Source organism: Lutjanus erythropterus, chromosome 21, assembly GCF_056507025.1.
Source record: "Lutjanus erythropterus isolate fLutEry1 chromosome 21, fLutEry1.hap2, whole genome shotgun sequence".
Lineage (NCBI taxonomy): Eukaryota > Metazoa > Chordata > Actinopteri > Lutjaniformes > Lutjanidae > Lutjanus > Lutjanus erythropterus.
Genome location: NC_139337.1, coordinates 22,646,824 through 22,672,455, shown reverse-complemented (window position 1 = coordinate 22,672,455; position 25,632 = coordinate 22,646,824). Strand labels below are relative to the sequence as shown.

At 39.5% G+C, this 25,632-nt stretch overlaps 2 protein-coding genes across 3 annotated transcripts in view; both read left to right on the top strand.

The window, feature by feature from the left end:
- Positions 1 to 656: 656 nt before the first annotated feature.
- On the top strand, positions 657 to 9,973 carry LOC146307659 (zinc transporter ZIP12-like). Its single transcript, XM_084747725.1, has 13 exons — positions 657 to 797; positions 1,615 to 1,914; positions 3,261 to 3,584; positions 3,666 to 3,873; positions 4,070 to 4,233; positions 4,350 to 4,521; positions 5,673 to 5,845; positions 5,976 to 6,128; positions 6,367 to 6,447; positions 8,147 to 8,219; positions 8,354 to 8,512; positions 8,625 to 8,812; positions 9,837 to 9,973. The coding sequence occupies exons 2-13, from the start codon at positions 1,666 to 1,668 to the stop codon at positions 9,963 to 9,965; spliced, it is 2,073 nt and encodes a 690-aa protein (XP_084603851.1). The 5' UTR covers positions 657 to 797; positions 1,615 to 1,665; the 3' UTR covers positions 9,966 to 9,973.
- A 5,447-nt stretch (positions 9,974 to 15,420) lies between these two features.
- Positions 15,421 to 25,632, top strand: part of cacnb2a (calcium channel, voltage-dependent, beta 2a) — an 82,149-nt gene continuing 71,937 nt past the window's right edge. For both annotated transcript variants that reach the window (XM_084747473.1, XM_084747471.1), the window contains exons 1-2: positions 15,421 to 15,614; positions 18,917 to 19,009. In XM_084747473.1, coding sequence (XP_084603599.1) covers positions 15,531 to 15,614; positions 18,917 to 19,009 — 177 coding nt within the window. In that variant the 5' untranslated portion in view covers positions 15,421 to 15,530. The remainder of the gene's footprint in view (positions 15,615 to 18,916; positions 19,010 to 25,632) is intronic.

The window sequence follows — 25,632 nt, the reverse complement described above, 5'->3', positions numbered from 1 at the left end:
TGCCAACACTCCCACTTTTCCCAGGGTTCTCCCATATTTCAAGGTTATCTCTCAGCGCCTTCTCATTTTGATGTTTCAAAAACAAACATAATTTACGAACTTTGTTATGAGTAATCACACAGGCTGTCATGCACACAACCTTCAAATAAACTGTTATTGTTTATTTCATGGGAACAGTACACCTTAATTAATGAACATTAATATAAAAATACAAGATGTAAACATGCAGGATTTTAGAAAAAAAAATGCTAATTTACAGGCGGGAAACAAAAACAAATACTACAAATAACAACGTACACATAGAAATATGCAATACGCAGCTAAAAAATACATAGTACATTGTGTAATAAACAGTGGTTATTGTTGATAGTGATGCATTTGTCATTATGTTTGTGTATAGAGTATTAAAGAGCACACTGTCAAGTGATCTCTTATGCTTATTATTATAATGATTTTTTCTTGATGATTAATGCCGGCTTTCAAAATATTTCTCTCTCAGATATCAGCCATTCAGTCACCCCTATATTTGCTGGCCACCCCCATCACCTAATGTTGAAAATGAGGCAGCATTCTCCATGGCAACCACAGCCCTGTAAGGCTGTCGCAGCTAATCCTCAGGAGCTTACTCAACTCTTACTTCTCGTAAGAGGGTTTTACCGGCAGCACCAATGCCCAAGAATTCTTCCCAAACAAGCTCTGGATCCTCTGTTTATCCAACCGGAGGAGGAAAACAAACCTAGTTACAGCAGCTGAGAGGAGCAGAGGGGGGGAACGGCACTGTAGGCCCACTTCATCCGGTAAGCTTTTTTCATCTGATCTATATTCTCAGGTATTACTGCAGCTTTCGTCCTCTCATTGCTCGCTTGGTCTGACCTGCAGGGTGAACGGTGTGGGAGGATGTTGGAAAGTGTTGCGAGAAAGCCTGGCATGTTTTGCACTGTATGTTTGATCTTTGATGAGTCAGAGATCATACAGAATAAGAAACCCTTTGATTTGAACATGTCCCTGGTGCTTTATGCATGTTTGGGGGGGGACTTGAAGTCAACACACCACAGGCACTCAGTCGTACCAGCTCCTGTCTTTTTTTTTTCAACAACTGATGCTGTTAAATAAGAAGACCGGTTCGATATTGAGACCATAATTAAGAAAACATTCAGATTTTCTTAAACTGATCTACAAACCTAAGAGGTGCAGTGTTTCCAGTGACCGCTGTGCTATTAGAGAACAACTTTGTCTTAAATGTGGATCTCTGTCTGTGTGAGCTGTTAATTATAGCTTTCCCTTGTCCCTAGTTTTCCTCAATACTAATTATTTTCTCTCTCTTCCGTCTCCCCCTTCATGCCCCTTTCTCCCTGCCCCTGTGCTCTCTCACTTGCCTGCACTAATCCTTTTGTTGTGGACTAAGGGGCCCAGGCTTTGGCTGACCGTTCAGCACTGTAAGGGCTGCTTCAGCTGAGGGGTGCCCACCGAGTCCTCCTGTCCTCCACCAGATCAGGCGTACCTATTATTAACACCTCCCACAGCTCTTCTTTTCTAGACGCTTTTTGTTCTCTCTTCTCAAATCAAACTTCTCTCTAAATCTGCTTGTTTGTCTCATCTCTCCATCATCTCAAGCCCTAACCCAGTCCTGGGAGCTTCAGGGAGTCGGACGGCCTTCGTAGGAACATGCACTTCAGGAGCAGTGCTCCCTCTTTCCTGCTGCTGCTGCATCTTTGTCTGCTGGGGAGGGTGGTGGAGGTGAGAGGGCAGGAGCGGGGGTACCTGCAGGAGGCTCTCAGGGCCTTGGATCTGCCCCAGGGTAACGACAATGAGCCACAGCTCCAAAAGAACCACACCGGTATCCTGATCGCCAAGCTACTCCGAGCGGTGCACTGTGCAGAACGGACGGGCACATCTCAGGACGTCTGTGAAAAGGTAAGGCCTGTACCTGTTGTAATGTTATCATACAAATATTTCTATTAGGGGTGCCACAATTTCAATGTAAAATGAAAAATTGATCAGAATGAGCTTTCGGCTTCATTAATCAAATGACACTTGTCTGAACATAAAACCAATGATCTGTTGATATTTACAAATCAAGACTCAATAGATAACATAGGTTATCTATTGAGTTTAAAGTTTAAATAACAAAATCAAATCAAATCAAATGTCAAATCAATTCATGGATTTGGAGAATCATGGCAGCCTTAATCACTATATGATAAACTTAGCAGCCTTTACATCGATATATATGCTATGTATTCATTCCATTCCTGCCTGCTTATTCCAAACAAACTTATTATGGCTGGAATGTGAGTGAATGTGGAGGCTTAAGTCTTTGACCTCTATGGGGCATTCATGCTGAGTGGCTTTAGGCATCCCTCAGTTTGACATAATAAACTCCATAGAGTGGAGTTAGAGGTACTTCACATGTTTGTGCAGGTGGGCTGACAATAGGATTATGTATGTGTCAAGCCTTGAAAGTGAAAATGAAGAGAGAAACTTTCAACTTTTCCTCTGTGTTTACTGACTAGTTTGCTCTCTCTAAAAGAAATAGTGCTTCATGCACTCTCGAAAGCTTCTGTGGTTTTGTGTTTTCATCTGATTGGGCTTGTAATCTCCTCACCAAAACACAAACAGCAGCACAAAGCTTTTCTTAGAAGCAGGGAGAAAACAGCAGTGGCTGGGCCAAGTCAATTTTTGCAGTCATAAGTAAGTCTCAAGTCTTTGCACTCAAGTAGCATGTCAAGACAGGCAAGTCTCAAGTCAAGAATTTTGAGTCCTTAATAAGTCATAATGGGCTATTCTTTAATATTAGCCTCAACCTGACATTCTTTGTGCAGCTTCAAATGTTGAATGAAGTTGGAAGTTGCTCCGTCCCTGTATTTTTTTTGCACACTGCTATGTATTTTTTTTTGTCGTCCACCGTTTAGTGTTTGTAAGCAAACAAAATTATGTTTGGTCTCAAGTCTTGCACTCAAGTCGAGTTTCCAGCCTCATTGATTTACAAAGTTATTTAGCTATTATGAACATTAACTATGTTAATATTAGCCTTAGCTCACTGTTCTGTGTGCAAATCTTTTTTTTTATTTTGTTGAGTCTAAAGTCATCAGATTTGGGACTCAGGTCCAAGCCATGTGACTTGAGTCCACACTTTTGGAAAATGGGCTTTTTGTCAAACTGACTCTTTACCACCACATGTTGACATGGTGGATTCTTTTTGCTCCTAAAATCTGCCTAAATGGTTCTCTTCTTCTTGCATGTTCTTGTTCCTGCTCCAGTGCCTGACACCAGACATAGCTCTCTCTGTGCTAGAGGATGATGGCAAGGCTTATCTCACTACAGAGGAGTACCAGAGGATCTCGACTGTTCTGCTGTACTATGTAATTAACTTGCAAGACCTGTGTGTGTCAGATGCTGCGTCTCCCTCCTCCCTTTCCTCATCCTCCTCATTTGGGAACAATCAGTTCTACCTTTTAGCCCTGACCAATCTACACCCAGCTGAGGACAGCCGCTTCCTATCATCCAGTGAAACAGAAAGCATTCTGCAGCTCATCAACCAGCACTACGACCCCTCCAATCAAGATACCTCGTCTGATTTGCAAGTAAGGAATTTTATCTGAGATTTCTATTCTGCTTCGACAGGTGCACATCTGGTTATAATCATTTCACATTTGATCTCACAGTGCATTGATGCAGATGGCCTCCTTGAAGATGTTAACGTGCAAGAAAATCCAGGTGCTGGTGTGTCTTCTGTACCCGAATTGGCTGCAGCCATCATCAGCCATATCCTGCAAGGCCGCTGTTTCAGACGGAGGAATCTCCCGTCTCCTGCTTTCTTCACCAACTACATCTTTCAATCCCTAAATCGCACAAGTAACCTGCAGATAATGGGTAAGTTCAAGAGCACAGTTGGCTTGTTGAGCACATTTAAACAGACTAACATTTGCTTTATATAATGTATTGATCATATGGTCCTCCCTGACCACAGCCACATAAAAAAACCTGCAGTTTTTGCCAAACAGACTGACTTATTTGGTTAAATTTGCCCTGGTGCAAAGTATCATGACACAGTTATTTCTTTGTTTAGACTTGGAGGAGTTGCTCCATCAGCTGGGCGTAGGACAGGAAGGAGCGACACACTCTCACAACAGGAAGCGGCGGAGCATCACAGGTAGTTCAGAGAAAGCGGCTGGGCGTCCACTGGATGGTTGCAACCAAGAGACTGGAGGAATAAGCCAAGACTGGGCACAGGTGAGGCTGAGATAAAATGTTTGAGAAGGAGCATGAAAACATGCTGTAAACTGCATGCAGGTTGATTTGAAGAGCCTCCTACTCATCCATGTGTCTTTCCCTTTCAATCTAATCAGGTGTGTTTTTCAGCCAATCAGCTGGTGGATATTTTTGCTCTGAATCCTCATTTGCCAATTACCAAGGAGCACTTCAGACAAATTTGCCCAGCCATTATTCAGCAGTTGCTAGGCAATGCCTGTGAGTCTGCAGAGCAAAAAAGAAGAGGATCTCTGCCCACTGCTCTCGAGAGTAAGGCGTTTTACCTCATTGTTGCTCTCTGTAGCCAACACTCACAAATAAATACATTTTACAATTACTGTGGATGTAACAATACATCAAATATCATGATGGTGAAATACTGTAAAAAAAACAAAAAAAAACAAAACGAAGTCTCAATACTGTACCAGACTGTAACAATATCTACTGTGACATTACATGCAGTATTATTATTATTTTATTTTATAAAAGGACAGCTATAAAAATGCTGCGTTGTTTTTGTTTTCCAGTAGTACATATATAGTTATTATCAAAGAAAATTCATGGCAATTTTCAGCACATGCTTAGTTCATAGTTGGCTACATTTATTTAATTTTATTAAACAAAAGCTGAAACAGATTTATTATTTAATAAAGGACAGTATTTGTTAGTTGTCATTTTTATTTTACTGTGTCAATAAATATTGTATCATGAACATTTTATCATCGCATTATTGTACGTTTATTGTAGTTTTTGGTATCATTACATCCCTCACAATTAGTTAGTTAGTTTGCGCAATTTAAAAGACAAAGTCAAAAGACTTCAAGGACACACAATAGTTAAATTAAATGGATAAGTGCACTATCATTCCCACTAAAATTAGCCGGGCAACGCCGCCCAGACCAATTTGCAAGTGTGAATTAGTTTCGTTTCCTTTTCGATTTCCAAGGCGTGTTAACAATGGGCACGGACGTCTGGACGCAACCTCTAACCAATCAGAGCAATGAAACTTGTGATATAGTGTAGTTAGTAAATTAAATTTAACAAGTTCTGTCAGAGGTATGGCAAACATGTTTCATGTCAACAAGTTTCAAGTGCAGTAGTTTGTTCTTCTTTTGGAGAAAATATACCAACCCGTTTGTTTAATACCAACAGAAAAGTGGATTCAACAGAAACAGTTCCACACCAATAATAGCCAACCTTTAACAAAAATGCCTCACCGGCCAATAAGGCTACACTCCCCTTTACCTAAATGTTTGTCATGGGCTTAATGAGATCCATCGACACAGAAATCTGTCTGAACAAAGGGAAGTCCAGACATATCTGCCAGAGCAAATATAATATGAAATATGAGCTTGCAGATTCGTCTGGTTCCCAGTCTAGAACGAAATGTGTCTAAACTCAAAACTCTTTGCTCCCTGCAGAGTATGGCTACAGCACGGCTGCCGTGCTGCTCATCACGCTGGGCTCCATGCTCGGTATCTGCCTGATCTTCTTCAACTCCTGCCAGGAAACCTACACGCTCATCCTGCAGCTGTTTGTGGGCCTGGCAGTGGGAACCCTCTCAGGAGATGCCCTCCTGCACCTCATACCACAGGTATAGGACACAGAGCCACTGCACCATCCTCTGTAACTGTGAGTCAAGCGCCATACATGTACAAATATAGATACTCTGTGTTGACTGTGGAGTAAATGTCTAATTGTTTCCCTCTTTGTCTCCTCTGGAGATCCTTGGCCTCCACGATGACACTCACAGTCATGATGATGAACACACAGAAGGAAAGGAGTATCTGTGGAAGATTCTGGGCATGATCGCGGGAATCTATGGCTTCTTCCTTATTGAGAGAATCTTTTCATTTTTGGTTCCATCTCATGGCCATGTAAGACTTTAGTTTTCTGTAGCCCTTATAAAATTAATGACACAAATGCTGCAGCACAATACTCAAACCAAAGTGTATTATGTCAAGGTGCTGAAGTTAGGGCTGTTTTTTTTTTATCTAGCAGCCAGTGGATGAACTTTTAGAGTTTTCCACAAACAAGCAATTTTGTGCTAAGTCTGAACTTCTGCAGAGCTGATTGTTGAGTGACAGTGGTCTCATGACTTTGTTTTGTCTGCAGGGTCATTCTGGTGACCTTCCCTTAGAGCTCAGCTGCAATGGTCAGTCACAGAGGGGCAAGTCCATCTCCACAATACAGCTGGTAAGTCTCATCGATGCCTGGATTGAACTGTTATCTTTTGTTAATGTTCTTGGCAGCATAACGTGATTCCCGTCATCATCCCTGTTATTTAGTTGATAGAGGACACGCATGGACCATGACAAGGCAGTTCCAGGAGCTTAAACAGCAAAATGCGAAGGAAGGCTGCATATCAAGTGCTTAGAAGAGAGAAAAAACTAGCGCCAAAGATAGCGGCATGGATTTATCAACACACATTCCTGCTACTGACATTTCAGAGCCATGGTTGAGGTCATAGATTCTAACTTCTACAAACCTCAGTCAGATAAAGCTTCTCTCTGTTCTTGAGTATGGAGTGAGGGGATGACAGGTTAACAAGAGGAACGCATTTTAGTCATTTTGCACCCCCCTGTTTATCCTCATACTGATTGAAACGGCAGAAGCTGGATGTTTCATGTCCTGTGCCATTGTATTATTGTAGCGGGTAAATTATCTGTTATTGTGACCACAAATGTAGGCCTACTAAAGTTCACCATCCCATTAAAGGGAAACTTCTCTATTTTTCGATCTGGAACCTATTTTCTTATATTTTTGTGTCTAAGTGACTAATGGGGACAACCGTTTTTGACACTCGCCCATGTTGTTTCCGAACAAATACTGTTTTTGTTCATTCTGGCTTTGATGAAAGCAATATAATGACTGTTTCTGGTTAAACACAAAGGTCTATGCACAATCGACCAGAAGGATTATGCTGCAGTGTCTGCTGGTTGCAGTGGTCACACATAAGTTTCCCTTTAATTTGTAATTGTCTTTGTATTTATTTTCCTCTTAAAGACAAAAATGTGTATTTTTTTAAATCAAAGCATAACGTCATTGCTCTCCATTACAGTCAAAAACAAAACTTTAATTCCCACTTTGAGGAACAAAGTTTACTGTTCTAACAAAAAATGAAAAGCAGCTGTGGGAGCAGCTAAGTTACCACACTGGGTAAATATTGTGTTTACTGTGCTGAACCACTGTGGAGTTATTAAAATCAATATGGTTTAATCTCCCCGTCGATACTTCACTCCCACACTACTCCTCCACCCAAACACCAAGAAAACACTGATCCACTTGTTGTAAACAGTGGAATTCTGCTAGAGGGCACTGTTGACAGGAGAACGGTCAGTCGATTACAGCAAATTTGTGGATTTCTTTTTTTATTTACACACATACTGTATACAGCAGCATAACAGCAGACATGACAAGGGCAAAAATCAATCAAATAATCTATCAAAAACTCACATACACACATACTGTAGATCAAAGACAGAATGGATCCTTTAAATCCACGTTCACATTTTAAAGAACTGACTGAAATTCATTTAAATCAATTGCTCAAATCTGCTCTTATATAACAGGCGATGAAGAGTGGTGTGGGAGGGAGTGAAGAAACACGGCATGTAGGATGTTGGAGAATGAGGAGTATTGAATCATTCAGAACGCTCTTAATGTTTGTGTTGAATCGTGTACAATTGAATCCATACTTCAAAGTTAGAACATTTCGGACATGGAGACATCTCACTCACAGAGAAAGGCTGTTTTTGTAAACTAAAAACTGGGACTTGTTTTCCAACCTACATAAAAAATATTGTTTTTTTACCATTCTTGACTTCTCGCATTAGAATCAAAAGTTAAGTAGGTTCAAAAATCTGTACTGTGAATAATTGTCCGTCTCCTGCAGGGACCAGTGGATGACTTGGAGTGTAGTGACGTATCTCCTGAACTTGCAGACACAAGGAGGCCTTCACATCAAAGTAAGCTCCATCAATATGAGCTACACAACTCAACTGATTGTGATGTACTTTGCAATTACTCGCCTGGCATGGCAGATTAATTGTCATAGCCTGAGGATGAGCTGTAGTGACACAGGCTCCCTTTGTCTTCCCAGGACAAGGGGTTCCCCTGCTGGCTGTGATGGTAATCGTGGGAGACAGCCTTCATAACTTTGCCGATGGCCTGGTTGTTGGGGCAGCCTTCTCCTCTTCAGCCGAGACTGGCATGGCAACCACCGTGGCCATCCTGTGCCACGAGATCCCGCACGAGATGGGTGAGAGTTCACGGTGTTTACTTTGGGAATATTTTTGTTGTTTTTCAGGCCGAGGGCAGGAAACACTCTGCTTGACTGACGACTTATCTCTTTTCTGCTCTCTGCCTCACAGGGGACTTTGCAGTGTTGCTCAGCTCTGGACTCTCAGTGAAGACTGCTGTGCTAATGAACTTTCTCAGCGCTCTGACGGCCTTCATGGGCCTCTACATCGGACTGTTTGTTTCCTCAGAGATGGAAGTGCAGCAGTGGATCTTTGCTGTTACTGCTGGGATTTTCCTGTATTTGTCATTGGTAGAAATGGTAAGGAAGCCTTGTTAAAGGATAAGGCTCGTAGTATTCTATGTTTTTTTTTATTGTCAACAAATCCCACAAAAAGCCCACAAGCATGATTTCTCCTGATTTTGTTTACTCTCTGTGCCATAAGACCACCATTTTTGATAACAACCATGATACCACTCCAGTGAACCCTACCATGGCACCATGGGGACTGGAGTTTATTTTGAGTTGGTCCCACATTCAGCGTCCAGCTGACATGAAAACTCTATAGAAGTGATTGCCTTCATCGCTCTATTTTACGATCACTTGTGTACAAGATCCCAAGATACTTAAACTCCTTTAATTGGGGCAGCAACACGCACCCAACCTGAAGGGAGCAATCCACCATTTTGCCTCAGACTTTGAGGTGCTGAATATCATGGCAGCTGCTTCACACAATGCTTGCTGAAGGTCATGGTCTAATGAGTCCAACAGAACCACATCATCTGCAAAAAAATTCCCACCCTCCTCAACTCAGCTTCCCCTTTAGGTCCTGTCAATGAATATCACAAACGAAATCAAAGACAAGGGGCAACCATGATGCAGTCCAACACACACGGAAAACGTGTTTGACTTCACTTGTTCTCACTTTGATTATACAAGGACTGGACGACTCATAGCAATGGCCGCAGTAACCATGCACTACCCCCAACAGGACTCCCTGGGGGACACAGTTGTAAGTTTTCTCCAAGTCCATAAAACACATTAAGACTGGATGGTCAAACTCCCATGATCCCCCCAGCAACCATGCAAGTTTAAAGAGCTGGTCCACTGTTCCAGGGCCAGGATGGAATCTACTTCCATAACGACTGTTGGAAAGTCGTTATTAATATTAAGAGATGGATTATCACATTGTTCATTTTGGTTTTCTCTTTGGGGTTTCTTGACAGTAACAAAAAACAATAATAATGCCAGCCTAATCTAAAAAAAAAAACCCTCTTTCTAACCAATATTTCAATCAAAACTGTTAATAATTTAGCTTTACCCTACACTTCTTTTCTTTTTTCAGCTTCCAGAGATGAATCGAGTGAAGACTGACAGACCGTGTCTCATGTTTCTCCTGCAGAACCTTGGTCTGTTGATGGGTTGGGGTTGTCTCCTTCTCCTTGCTCTCTTTGAACATGAACTCAAATTCTAAATGCCACAAATTGGAAATTTTTATTGACTTGTTCATCATCTCCTGCTCTTTACACATACAAGTGTTGTTGTGCGCAACCAGGATGTTTTAACATGTCATTATTGGTCAATGAGTGAGTATTTATGATGATGTAGTCTCTGCACTGGATGATAAATGTATGTTAGCTGTATGAATCCTCTTTTTTATACTTTATGATTTATTTTTGTATGTTAAGTATCATGAGTGCCTGTATCTGGAAACTAACTAGTTTAAACTCTAATGACCTTATTAGGCATTAGCAGGTACAGTTGTGCGTATCTGTTGTTCTGTGAAATATTTACGTCGGCTCAAACACTCAAATCATTTGATTTTGAAGTTATTTCTCACCAGTAACCATCAAGTATTGTTAATCTACTTATTTTAGCTTCTATGTATTTTATGTCAGTGTCTTTATACTGAGAGGGGGGGGTGGGGGGGGGGTGTAATTTTAAAAGTCATAAAGTCAAAGTGTGGGTTTTTGTTAATGTTGTACAGTGTCTTTTCTAGATTTTATATAATGAATTGGGTAAAGCTTTATTTTACAGGACTGTAATTTCCAAGAAGTCTCCTGGAAAAAAAGAACAACACTAGAGCTAGTAGAGATAGTGTTCATTGAGTACTCTTCCAATCAAGTAGTTCCAGTTGGCCACTGGCAAAAGAAACATTTTTAAAAGATTTTTTTTTTTTTTTGTCCCTCTTTATTCTGTCTTTGTCATTTTATTTCAGGGAATTCATTTTTTTCCTATTATATTTACCAAAGTGCTTTCTAAGAAATTTTCTAGGAAATTATCAGAGAAATTGTTAGAAAATTACAGACCCATAATGTAGAGCATTACCTTGATTTGAACTTATAAATATATAAACCTGGTTGGCTTAATGAGAGACTTAGGTGAAAAGAAAGGATTAATACCTCTTTGTTAAACAAAAGCTGCTCTAAAACACGTTTATTTTTGAAGCCCTGTTTGGAGAATCGTTCCTCTCTTTCGGCGTCTCATCTCAGAGGCATTGTTCTTTGTTTTTGAGGCCTCTCTATGATCCAATATGAGGGCACTTCCACCCACCTGAGCTACTCGTTCTCTTCATCCACCAACCTGGATGACTAATGCTCGCTGTACAAGACAGAAACTCCGGAGCGATGCGGCCCACACAGCGCACACGCTCTTTGCCGACCAGAGTGGGCCTGCAAAAGGAGGTGGAGGAAGGAGTGAATATGATGAATACATCAGCACAATGAGATAAATGAACAGTAAATGAACTTATTTGTACATAAAATTGGATTTGTGATATTGGAAGAATGAGTGGGCTTAGTAGAAGATTTTTTTTCCTCATGTTAATCAGCTTGCTGTGATTAAATTCTGGTGCTCTCGGCTTCAACATATTTCTGTAAAATCTAAACAAACAGCTGTCAAGTACTTGCATTATTTGTGGTGGGGATTAGTTGCATGCTGATTATGTTAATTTGCTCACTATCAAACTGCAAAGTCAGTCTTATTGACAGTGTCATGAGATTATTTGGCTATCACATCAGAAAAAGCTGACACCATTTATTGTCACTTCCCCAAAAATGTTCAAACAATAGCAGGAAGTCCATTACATTTTCTCTTATTCTAGCATTTTTGCTGATTTTTTGGAAATGCCAGCCCCTTTGGCATTTCCAGGAAAGCTTCAGGCCTACTGGTTTGTGTGTGTAAATCTGCTCTTTTGCACCAAAGAGGCATTTTTTGGCATGTGTGCGTCTTTTCAAGGCAACTGCTGCCAGGATAGAGGAAGGAAGGGCTCTTTATCTGGGCCATTCTGGTGTGAACACTGAGTATCCTCAGTTGCTCATCAGAGACATGTCAGAAGAAGAGTTCAGCTCCAGGGTCATCAGGGCAGCAGAACACACAGCAACAATGGGAAGAGCTTAAATTGAGAGAGAGAGACAAAACAGGAAATATAAAAAAGTTTTCCCTTTGACTTGAAAGGATTTGACTGAAAATAATCCACTGCACCTGTTATTGTTTTTTTTTATACAAAATCATATGGGATCAACTCAAAGGTACTGCAAAAGTGACATTTCAGTTACACTGTCAATTCAGTTCAAGTGAGTTCAAGTGAGTTTATCAACTTTACTAAAAACTGATGCTCAGCTATGCATTCTTGTGTCATTAAAAGAGCTGCAATAGTTAGTCAATTGATTAGTTGTCAACTAATAAATTAATCACCAACTATTATAAAAATCCATTAACTGTTTTCAGTACTTTCTGGAGAATTGAGAATTCTCTTATCTCAGCTTCTCAAATGAATTTTCTGGTTTCTTTGCTCCTCTGTGAGACTAAAATGAACATCTTTGGGTTGTGGACGAAACAAGCCATTTGATGACATTGACATTTGGGCTTTGGGAAAGAGTGATTGACTTTTTTCACCATACTTTCACCATACTGACATTTTATGGATCAAACAACTGAGCAATTAATCAATAAAATGGTAGATAATCGATTAAGTCTCTAGTTTAAATGCATACTTTAGTAGCAGCAGAAGCTTAGATGTCTGGACTCTTAGTCCGAATATAGTCAAGTTTCAAAATCATTATATCCTACATTTCCCATATTGCAACTCAAGACCACCCACATTTTTCAAACTCCACACAGTCTGTAACATAGTCTCTGTTTCAAAATAAATTTCTTCCGAGCTTGTGACATCACTTTGGTTGATTTTTTTTTAGACTTTGGAGAGCTCCCTCCCTCAGAGGACGTTATGCTGTACAACTGTTTTCACAGGCTGAGTAGTCCTGAGTTTAAACTGACTTTGATGTGTGAAATCAGTGGTGTCTGTTTAAAATGCAAAAGCACATGAACCCACTAGAGGGCAACAATGAATAACAAAACTTCAGAGCTGTGTGTGGTTAAAAACTGGTCTGAGGAGGGGGCTGAGGGAATGAGCCGCAGCATATGGTTTGAATGGACTAATGTTAGTTGATATATGACCGTGTACGGTGCTGTGCAAAAATCTAATTGGCTGTTCCTAGCTGCACACAAAAACTATTGGTCTGCCTATTCTTCACTCTGTGGAGAACTCACCTGGACAGGTACAAACAGCTACAGGAAAAAATAATCAGAAAATGTTGCACTGACATCTAGAGCTGAAACAGTGAGTTGGTAGTCGATCAGTGGAAAATGGTAGATCTGTTTGCAGCTCCTTAAATGTGAAGATTTGCTGCTTTTCTCTGTTGAAAGAAATAGAAAGAATATGTCTGGGTTTTTGACTGGTGGTCAGACACCAGTGATAGGCATTTTTTGACTAAAACATAAGCAACAGAAGTATTTAAAGTCAATCAATGATCAAACTAGGATCAGTAAAAGTTAAAATATTCTACTCTTCTTTTTGCTTGGGACAACCCACTCAAAGACTGCTTTTGGTCCCCAGACCCCGGTCTGAAAGCCACAGACAAGACAACCACAAACCAAACTGTCACAGTGCCGCCTCCTCAGCCACTTTCCCGGTTTCCCAGGCCCTTTCATTGCCGTGTTTGATCTGTCAGCCAGATGCCCTCGGAGTTTTCCTTTTTTTCACATCACCCTGACTGCCCAACCCTTTACCCACCTGTTCCCTCATCCGCCCTGCAGTTACCTGACCGTCCCTGCTCACCCGTTTCCACTCTGTCTCAGCCCTGCAGTACTTACTCAGCTCATTCCCACGTTTTTCAGTTTGACAATATTTTTGTTTTTTCAATTCACTGCTTTCAAGCCTGTCTCCTGGGGCCCTGTACCTGCCTGATTCATGGTCCTGTAAGCCTTGAACCTTATTTTTTTGTTAATAAAGCTTTAATTTCCACCGGCTCTGCCTCCATAGTCTGTGTCTGAGTCCAATCCTGAGCTTTTAATTGATTAAATGTCAAAATATCCAGATGAATCAGAAATGTCAAAGTCTACCTGTATCACTGTCATCATCAGTAGGGGTGTAAATCACAAGTATAATCACAATACAATATTATATCAATTCTTTGGACAATTATACAATATTTGCCAAAATATTAGAAATAAAAGTCCGCCACAATATGATTCTGATTCAGTTCAACTCAAGTGTTTTAATCAATATCAGACAATATCATATCAACTGGTTACATTCATGTCATCTCAATTGATTGATAATAGTGGGTCATTGAACATTTAATAAATATATCGATCCCGATCAATGTTTCGTTACGCCCCAAATCATCAGCCACCTGTTCTCTCAGCTGTTCTCCTTACTGCCTGAAGACCTTTTTTCACAGAGGCTATTTTGACTTGTATCAGGAAAAAGCACGTGTTACTAATATTAACAATGGCCCCTTTCTATTCAAGCGTCCCAGAAAGAATGTGTTTTTCATACTGTGACTGTGAGTTTGAATATAATCAGGAAAATGTACTTAAAAGCAATAAAAGTACTTAATGCAGAAATGTGTCCCATGTGAGTGTTATACTATTATATATTATATCTTTAGATTATCACTCATGCATTAATTTAAAAGCAGGATTTTAATGTTGTAGTCAGTTGAGGTGGAGCTCTTACACAAAAACTATTTTGCAAATTACTAACTAATGATTATTTTCATTATCAGTTAATCGGCTCATTATTTTCTCGATTGGTTGTTTGGCTTATAAAAATGCAGAAAACAGTGAAAAAGACCTTCACATTACATCTTCACAATCCTTTCTTTGTTTGACAAACGGTATCGAATTATAAAAAAATAAATTAAAATCTAGTAGTTTTTTTTATCAATTGACTAATTGATTCATTGATTGATTGTTTCAGCTGTGTTTGTGTATCTTATTAGGTTTTTAATTTTCAACAAAACATCATATTTCTAAGTTTTTATGTTTTATGTGCAATGTAGTGAAATAAAAAGCACAATATTTCCCTCTGAGAGGTGGAGTAGAAGCAGCAAATAGCATGAAAAAAAAAAACAGACTCAAGTAAAGTACCTCAGTACTCGAGTAAATGTTCTTAGTTACATTCCACCACTGCAGATTTATCAGAAGGAATAATTTCTCCCACTTGTCCCTTTTTTTTTTATCACTCTTGGGTAAAAAGGCTTTAGAACCATATATTTTATTTTCAGCCAGCTTTTTATGCTTGAAAGCTGTTATTCATCTCCATCCTTTTGTACTGTGGGAAGGCAGAGGTGTTCGCGTTGGATGAGGGCGCATGGAGCAGGAGAGCTCTCAGCCAGTGTGGGTAGGAGGGCACCGATGAGGAGGCTCTGTGATGCTGAAGGCTATAATATCCGAGAATTCAAATCATCATCATCATCATCATCATCCTCTTCTTCTGAACTGGAGGAAAACCGCTTCACTAACCTCTTCCGCTCAGGCTCCTCCTCTAACTCTCTCCTCCCGTCTCAAACTTGGAGATTGGCGGTGCCAGCTTGAGAACAGCAGCAGTGCCTCACTGTTTCTCCTAACGTGAGCCGGGTGACTACGTGAAATAAATAAGAAAAATGCGTTTTAGCTTTTGTTTTGGACACGGCTGCGGCGTCCGTCCAAGCTTAGAGATTTTGTTAAATATTTGCTTTTATCAAATGGTGTAATGGTCGTCAATAACACTTCAAAAGCAAGAGCAACAACACCTCTGGACAAACACATGGACTCACTGGAACATCCGATGTTACAAGTAAGTTAAATTTAAATGGCACCGACATTTTTTTTTACATGACAACCTGCTAAAGAGGCATGTCAACTAAAGCTCACCTGCTCTGAGCTTGTCGGCTTCCTCTCGCCGGTTAGTGGCTACTAGCTTTTAAATAAAGTTTTGATAACATAAGCCGCGCGTGCCAATTTTTGAATTTTTAACGGTCGGCTTTAAAATTAAAAAATGTCGTCGACGCTGTTATGTTTTTGTCACTTTATCTTGGCTTGGGTCAGGTTAGTAACAACACGTTTTGTGTTTGTTTAGGCAGCGTGTCACGTTCAAAGTTTACTACTCGTGTACAAACTCAAGATTTGTTTGTCAAGTTTTGATAACGTAAACCGTGTGAGTGCCAGTTTATGCAATTTAATGGTTGTTTTTAAAAACAGTTAAACATGTCGACGCTGTTATCTTTGAATGTTACTTTATGTTGTTGTTGGCCAGGTTGGTGTGTCGACATTTTAGCCACTGTATAATTTTTTTAATGTAAACTAACTAATTTTATTTAGAATATTTTCTCCATATATATGTAAACAGATCAAATGAACGCAAAACAGTGCAATACAAAGATATTAAAACAAGGAAAACAAAAATATATACTTGTCTGCGCACATACATATACATATATAAAATATATTTTTTTAAATCTTAGTCTAGGACTTATACAACTAATACTTAAAACATATGTTTGCTATTGTGCCATTTCTCTTGACTTTGTGCATTTCCATATGAAACCATTTCAGTCCAGTACAGTGGTGTAAGTACTTTTCCTCAAGAACTGTTTTCACATACTTGTACTTTACTTGAATATTTTCTGTTTTTTGCTATTTTATAATTCTTGTCCATTACAGTTTCTGATACTTTAAGTACATTTTAGTGACTAAAACTTGTGTGTATTTACTTAAATAACATTTAAGTAACTGGTCCGGTAATGTAAGGTGCATTTACATCCTTTACTTATGAAAAAGTAGTCCTACCACAATCAGAAATATTCAATCAAAATTGTACTTACTTACCTATAAGTAATTTACTGTATGCAGACTTTATCCTCTAAGTGTTATATTACTGTATAGCCGATTGGATTATTGATGTATTGACATGCAAGCTGCTCTTTAGTGTTGTGATTAGTTGAAGTAAAGCTTATTTTTTTTGAGAAAAATATAATGAATCAACATATTAATATGTTAACTACATTGTTTAAATAAATGATTGGTTGTACTTTATATTACACTGCTTATTTTAGATCTAAAATGTATGTATTTTTACATACAGTACATTATGTGCACATTAAACGTGTCTACCTCATACACTATATGTGGAAAAAAATAATGGAATACAGTATATACACATATATGTCTGACAGACTTCTGATATTTTTGCTGCATATTTGCACATGTAAGCTGTGACTGTGTGAAACATATTTGGATCTCAAATATGAAAAGTCGTATGCTCCATTGTATGTTCATATATATCAGATTTTTGTATATTTAATAATTTTACATGATGTTGGGTAGTTTACGTTACAACAATATGTAATGTTTTAGTAGCTGATAAGATGTTTTGAATGAAAAATCCTCATCTGAAAAGTAACAGTAACTGACAGATAAATGTAGTGGAGTAAAAAGTGCAATATTTAGCTCTTAAATGTGTTAGAGCAGAATTCTTAACCAGGGTACTTGAGTAAATGTTCTTAGTTACTTCCACTACTGTGCCACTACCAGTACAGGATGTTCAAAAAGCTGCAGGTACGATATTACAGAATGGATTATACATTATCTCTCTCATGCAGCAAAGTGTATTTGTTCAACATATTTGTATTTGGCGTATTGGGGTTAATTAAACCTCATCCTGTTCTTCCAGACTCTCTCTGGGCAGCTCAAACTGTTCTACATGACCGGCTCCTCAGAAACAGTCAGAATGGCTCCCTCTCTTTTTATATGCATGATTAACATGTCCCAGGGGAACGGGCTGGAATAAAAGGCAGATTTGAAATGAATTTCTGTTTTTCAGTTGCTACTAGCAACACATGCTGTATGAGCACTTGAGCTGAGTGCATTACTTTTCCAGCCCCTCACCATATCAGCTTGCATATGAGACCACCCACATAATTACTATCGTTCTTATGACACCTGTCATAATATTACACTTCAAATAAAACATTGGAAGCTGTACGTAACTAATTGAACTAACAGTCGGGCTCTACACTAGTCTACAGAAAAAGAATATGTTTGAAGAATACATGTACATTGAAACAGTTTTTGATTGCTGTAACTGATCCCTTCTTAACATGATTACATTGTAAGAGATGGAGGACAAATCCACTGTCTTTCTTCTGTGGGAAAAAAAATGCATTTTAAAGTTCAGTTGAAGCTCGTATAAGGCTTCAACAAATCAAGAAGATATCTTTAAAAATGCAGTATTTTTAATTCCCTTTCTGTATAAATATCTCTCCACCACAGCTCTGCAAAGAACCAGTGTTTGGGGAAACAGAGGGAGGTTTGTACTAAAAAAGACTAATGTTTGAAGTACAGCTTAAACACTTAGTCCATTATTGGAGTAGTGCGTTGACAGAAAATTAATATTTAACTACTTTGTGAGACTACTGATAAAGTTTAAGGGCTGAAACTATGAATTATTTTCCTTATCGATTTATTTGCAGACCATTTTCATCAGTCCAATTTTTCTTCCACAAGATGTCAATAAATTTTCCCAGAGTCCTAGTTGATGTCATCAGTATCTTGTTTTGTCCATATTCAGGTTACTATGATACTAAACAGAGATAATCTCAGATTCTAGAGGTGGCAGCAGGAGAATTCTTTGCAATTTTTGTGAAAAATAACTTGAATGGTTGTCAGAGTCATTAGATGGCCACCGACTGATTAATCGATTGATTGACTGGGGCCTAACTGTTGTAGCTTTACATTGTTCACATCACTTTTCTCTGGTTGCAGCTTTTTCATTTCATTATTGTAAAATATATCTTTGTGTTTTGGACTGCTGGTCAGACAAAATTTGATCACCATGGACTCTTAGGAAACTACGATGTTCTCTTTTTACTATTTTGTTACATTTTATTGATCAAATTATTTAATTAATTGTTAAAAATAATTATTTGAAATCCTAGTTTCTATAATCTCTTACATTGAAATTGTGTTAGGAAGAGATCTCTTGTAGAGCAGTATGGACAGAGGGAACTCTAACATATATATGGGCATACAAGTACAGTACTAGGATAGACATGAACCTTTATTTAGTAATTTCACTCTTTCTTTTTTTCCTTTCTGTAGTCTCATAGTAAAGGAGCTCGAAGAAAAGGCCGATTTAAAGGTTCAGATGGCAGCACCTCTTCCGACACCACAACCAACAGCCTTGTTCGCCAGGTAAGGATGGCAGTTCACTTCAAAAACATTTTAACTTTGGGAAATCCTCTGTGGCTTTGGGGTTAAGTCCTTTGGTGAATCCATCCATAGAACTTTAGCCATTTGCCACTGCTTGGTATGGCTTGGCTCTAGTTGACTCGGCTCTCTTTTGGTGCAAGGTACTTTCCATGATTTGGTTTTCCACTGCAGATAATACCCCTCAACGTAGGCGGGATTCGCAACTGATTGTCATAGTGATGCTGCATGAAAATGACGTGTCATGATCTTCAAGGTGACACAAACACTGGAACAATGGAGGATATCAAAGAGAAGATTGTTTGTCACAGCAAGGAGACAAACTTTGTTTCAGAAAAGACTGAAGACAGCAAGACAAAAGACTGCTGGAAAAAAAAACAGATTTGTCAGATTCTACATCAGAGTGCAGATGATGAGACTTTGGTTTCTCTGTCTCATGCAAGAGATGATTCCAGTGATGATTCTGTCTGACCACTCAGTGGTCTGCAGTGTTTCAGTGAATTGTCTAGTGACGGCTCAACTCACTTGAAACCTCGACTGAGGTGAAATGACAATGAAAAACCAAAAAAGCACGAGTAGTTTAGTCAACCAAGCTGAGCCGCACCATGCAGTGCAAACATTCAAACATTCTGTTGCATCCATCCCCATCTCTCTGTCCCTTATTTCTTGTCATCCAGTATCAGATGTTTGATTAATTACAATAAAATTAAACTTTATTTTAACACTTTTTAGGAGGAACGTGTAGTAGGAACATAGTTTTGTTTTTGGGAAGGTAAAGGAAAAAGTTCTGATCATTTTGTGCCCCCATACAAGATTATCTTAAACTGTTATTACATTTCCTGGCGACAGTTGCTTCATTCAGGAATGTAACACTTGTGTGTTTGTCTGAGTGTGTGTAAATTCCTGCCAGTAAATGCAAACTGGCATAAGAGCTTGGCCTCAGTCATCATCATCCATCAGGGATGAGATGTGCATTGCAGTGAAAGCCGTCTGTAAACACTGTTGGGTACAGTATGTTAAGTAGAGGCCTCTCTTCTGAGCTGCATCCTCAGTGCTGTGAGTGCAGCAGCGACACTGTGGCCTGTTATAAAGCAGACCCTGCGAGGTACAAGCTCAATGTGTCTGGTCTTTGTTGAGCAGACCTGCAGGGGACAGGATGGGCCGGGTTAAGGATGCGCGCCCCTGCCTAAATGTTTCTGCCTTTTTTGGAGGAGGCACACATCGGCTTGTCTTTGGCACAGCAGCGGCAGAGCGAGAGGAAGCGGGAGGCGATCACAGCAAGACGACACCTCCTAGCCTGCTTCGTCTCAAGTCCACGGAAAACTTCTGAATGAGCTGCTATCATCTGTGTTCCAGCTTAACGGGAGCTGCTTTAGTGGGAATTTGCTTGATTTTACCGCCACCCTTGGGAGCTCATGCCCATTCCCACAGTCCCGTCCCCAAATGAGGAGTTCCCCTTCATTCTGAGTCATCACAGATAAACTCAATTAGGCTGAGAGTGAGCATCTATCTGCAATATAACACCACATCCTACAGAGAATGAGGCCATTAAAGTATGAGACGGTAGAGGGATGTGGGGAGAGTGGAGGAGTAATGTGTTTCAGGGTCAGCGAGGCCCTCGCATGCCTAGCAGAAATATCCTCTTTGAGATATTTGCCGCAAGAGGGCCCCAGAAATAGCAGACCCTTCCAGTAACTTCTCCTCTGTTTGGATACTAATGTAAATACTGTTTTTCATTTGTGTTATCATAGCAGCAGTTTTAATCTGACCTTATTTTCCTCGCCCTCATGCTCAATCATACTGCCTGTGATTATTTTCACTTTTCACAGAAGAATGAGGAGGTTGTATTTAAATCGCTAAACTAACACCAACCCGAGGAAAGTATGAAACTAATCTTTCTGTGTGGTTATCTCACTGCCTATTCATCAATCTGTCATTTGGTTTTCATCTTATTCTTGTTTCTCTTTGTTTTAGCATTGCTCTCCTCACCGTCAACAGTCAAAGTTGCTGTTTACTGAAGAATGTTTGCATGACTGTATTTAAGGTTTTGAACTGATCTTTTGTGTATTGTGTTTTACTCTCCCTCTTGTCTGACCTGTTGCTTTTGTGCCTCATAGTCCTGGCATTCCTGTAGGCGTCTTAAGAACTAGTCGAGGTCACCGTGTGATCGATCCACCGCAGCTCTGCGCATCATAAAACTGACTTTCCAGTAACTGCATATAAACATCTCCTAAAAGACGGAATTACTCATGCTGCTTCAGATAGAGGGCAGAGGGCAGACAGTGAGTAGGTTGCGAGAGAAAGGATGAGAGACGTTCCCTGTGGTCGTGGCCTGGTGCCCGGGGGAGTATGGAGGAGGCTGGGAAGGGTGGAGGTCCAGGCCAGACCAGACCGCTCAGCCGTGGGAGTAGCGAGGTCAGTGTTGCAAATGGAGCTCAGCTCTCCATTGAGAAGGAAGAAGGGCAAAACTGTCATATTTTTGTCGGCAAACTTCAACATCAGGTGGATGGTTTATTTTTATTTATGTGGAGGTGGTCTGCTTCTGCAGTGTAAGCAAAGAAAGTGTTTCGCTGATGGCAAACACTTTGTGAATTGTGGTGCCTTGTCCATCTGTCACTGTTTTGACCCAACATTAATGTTTCAGCACTCTGCATAGATTTCTTTTTACAGTCCACCTATCGCTCATGGGGTAGAAAAGCAGATGTTTCAGCATCAAATTGGAGCTTACAGCCATTAACCTTAGCATAAAGACTGGAAATGGGAAGGAGGCTAGCCTGACTCTATCCAGAGGTAATAAAGTCTGCCTACCAGCTCCTCTAAAGCTCCTTAATTAATACGCTATTTCTTGTTTGTTTAATCAAAATGTAAATATGACAATTTGCAGTTTTGCAAACTGTTTCTTGGCTGGGAGCAGCTGCCAGGCAGCCAGTGGAGACTCCAGGAAGTTACTCCTCCTGTCCAGCACATAACCCCCCCATAAAAGGGTAAATTATGAATCATTTTGTTCTTAATGATTAAACAAACAAGATATAATGTGGTCGTTAGCGAGCTTTAAAGTGGTGGTAACTTTTGGGATTTTGTTACCTTTGGTCAGAGTGAGATTAGCTGTTTCCTCGATTTCTGATCTTCTCATCTAACTCTTGGAAAGAAGCAAAGCATATTTTCCAAAATGTTGAGCATTTCCTGAAGGGATGGTTCAGATTATTTGACGTGTGGTACTTATTGATCATCAGTGTATTATCTACAGCAGATGGTGGTCAACACGCCTCCAGTTGGGAGACCTTGTCCACAGCTGTATATTGCCTAGCTTCCATGCAGGTGCTCCTTTTTGCTTCTTCTAACTGGGGATGTGCCAACCAGCATTTACTGTAGGTAATAAACTAACTATCCATGAGTACCTCGTACTTTTTTTGTCTTCTAAAGACAGTATTGTCATCTTTTAGTGTGCATAACCAGTGTCTTGGGTGAAACACACCACATGGAGCCTGGAGTGCTGTGTTTTCTGATCATATTGGAAATTGAAAACTTGCCATTAGGTGTACATGTGAGTGATTGTCCTTCTGTAGACTGGCAATGTGTTTTGAGAGTCTGCCTTGTGCCTAATGCATCCTGGGAAACGATCCAGCCCCCCATGACCCTGAATAATAATAAACTTTCTTTATATAGCGCTTGTCTAAAAACAGAGTTAACAAAGTGCTTTACGGAGAGTGAGAAACAAAGCTCAGAGCAAACAACAGGATTAAACACGATGGGAAGAACTGCTTAAAAGCAACTCTACAAAAGTGTGTCCTAAGTGGTGAATTTAAAAAAAGACACTGACTTTGCAGGCATAATTTCCTCTGTCAGGCTGCTGTAAAAACTAGGCTCTCAAATGATGAATCTCTGATCACTTTTTTTTTTTAAATTCATGGCTGAGTCTGATGAGCTCCAATTGAGGATGTCACTTTGCCCTCTGGCCCTTGAAGAGATATTAGATAAAACCATATTACAGAAACTAACTTGCAGATCCTATCTTGACTATTTTGTAACCATGGTAATTAGGATTAGGACCTTGTAGGGAAAAAGCCATTACAAATGAACTGTTCCTAGTAGTCGCTAATGGTAGTGTTAGTTAACTTCTTTAATTCATTTTGCTGCTCTTTATTGATTTTATACAATGGTTGCTGGATATGGTGGAGTCTGCTATCTTAGCCCTCTCTCTCTCTTTTTTATCCCCTGATGTAGTGTTGATTTAAAATTCCCCAAAAGAACATCTTTGGACTTCTCTACAAGTGTTACTGAAACTTCTCACTCATCTGTCTTGAAGTTAATTTGCCCGTTGTTGTTTTTGCTCCAGTTTTTGTGTATTTCAGTGCATTTTTAAGAATATTTCAATGAGAAAATCAACAGTTACAAAAGTGTTCAGCTTGAGAAAAATAGCGAACCGATAGTGTTGCATGATATACTGAAATTTTGGGTTTTTTTAAAATAATTTTTTATTAAAAATGATCTGATATTAGAATTTCTTGAAGTTAGGCATTTGTTATGGGTCAATGCTGGTGTGCTCCCTATGAAAACTTGCACAGCACCAAGGGTGTATGTATGAATTCAGTGCAGCCTCTGACCTGCGCACTCAACGGACTCTTTCTGACTTGTTACTGTTATTTTCCTCCAGTGTCTTTTCTTTACCCTCTCTCCTCGCTATGTGTCTGTCTATTCACACTGGCTGTTTTAGTGGAAATGTTCTGTTCTTAAAATCATGGTTTGTAGTTTTGGAACTATTCATAGTTGTGCAGGGCAGGGCTATAGTACGTAATATAATAACATTTGACTAAATAAATATGACCATTGTTTAGCAATTTGCCCTTATATGTAAATGTATTTTGTACACTCATGTTTTGGCTCCAGGGTTAATGTCCTATTTGGATGTTCTGTTTCTGATCTATTAGGTGTCAAGTGTTGCTTCAGTCTCAAGTATCATTTTTGCTATTGAAAATAACATTTTGTTATTGTGACAACACTGGCAAAATACATAAAATTTGATAAGCAATGTTGGATTGAGTATGAAGTAAGATAAGATAGGATTCCTAAAGTTAGTTAGGATTTGCCCGTATAATACCAAATAGGGAAAAAAATCTATCTTAGACTCTCCTTTATCTTCATTTAAACTTCAGACTTAAGTTTGGAAGTTTCTGTGATAATGCCCCAGGCATACAGTAGATGGCCTTCAAAAGTGTTCACCAAAGTCTGGAAATAATTTCTGTGTAACTGCCAGGTAACACATACAGAAAAGCATTCATTTGAGGGGAACAGCAACAATGGAATAAGAACAATGGATTCAACATCAAAGCACCTGCTAAAAAAAGATTGTGGGTGCTCAGTGGAGAACAACTTGAGACTTTTGATGCATTAGAAACAATATACAGTAACAATGAAGATCTGATATACAATAGTTGCTGTGATTTTGCATAAATCGCAAAGCATTATGTCATAGTTAACCTCCTGCTGCTTCCCACACTCGTTATGTTTATGTAAATGTTTGCACCAGGCTCTGTATCACCCGCCTCCCTCTGTGTCTTTCACCTCCATCTGTATATAACACCATCTCCCACTGCAGAGCAGCTTTTCTAAGGCACATTGTTGTAGTTGACCCTCTGTGTCTGCTCCGTCTGTACATGCAGGCTGGAGAAATGGATGTGGTGATGAAAAGCTGTCTGGGAGGGCGTGGTGGGGGCAGGAAACCCCTTCTCACACTCCCCCTGATTGCAGACATTTTTCCTTTTCATCATCTGACAGATTATTTTTTCTCTTCTTAATGGAGAGGAGGGGTGACGCAAAGAGCTTATTATTGACTGTGATACTTATCAGATCTGGCAACCCCTGACTTTTTACATAACAGATGATACCAGTGCCATACTGTAGTGGTATGGAGAAACTGCCACTGGAAATCTTGGATGGGTGAAGTGTAACGTTAATCCTGCAGACCTTCATCTGAACTATGAGCAACGTATGTCATAGTTTTCCATCAGTGTGTATTTCTGGAGAGCCATATGTCTTTTCTGGCATCAAGCTGCAGTAATGATGCATGCGTTTAAAGACTTCAAATGTGGAAATGTTAAAATGTGGAAACCACTGCTGCTCATAGAAGCACCAGACTGCCATCTAGTGGAAAAAAGAATAAATGCAGGTATTTAACTTCATGATAATAACAGTATCAGTGCCAGCTTAACCAAATCAAGCTGCAAAAATTATATTTGGGAATTTCAACATTTGTCCCTGAAATTTGATACAAACACCTCCCTGGAAGATTATTTTTACACATAGTATTTTTTTAACAACAAGGTAACAAGGGAATGTGAAATAAAAGATACAAACACAAGATTTTTTTTTCTGACAGACACTTCAGCAGTGCACGCTGTGTGTTCACAGTGGCCTGAATCCAACTTTCTGGCTTCACGCACTCATCCCACCCTGCTGTTTTACAATAAAGGCTAAATTAATTTAGACTGCACTACCCCCCTACTAGACAAGGTCATTGCTTTCTGTTATTATTATGAGTGATTAAGATCTTCCATTTAAATAATGTCCATCAAAATGTTATATCAGAAATTATATCAGATTGTAAGGAT

Bases quoted from the DNA above. Each gene is read 5' to 3' on its own strand.
- LOC146307659 (XM_084747725.1), top strand. From the start codon at position 1,666: ATGCACTTCAGGAGCAGTGCTCCCTCTTTCCTGCTGCTGCTGCATCTT. The intron at 5,846-5,975 runs GTATAGGACACA...TCTCCTCTGGAG, and splicing joins TCCTGCACCTCATACCACAG to ATCCTTGGCCTCCACGATGA. The intron at 8,220-8,353 runs GTAAGCTCCATC...TTGTCTTCCCAG, and splicing joins AAGGAGGCCTTCACATCAAA to GACAAGGGGTTCCCCTGCTG.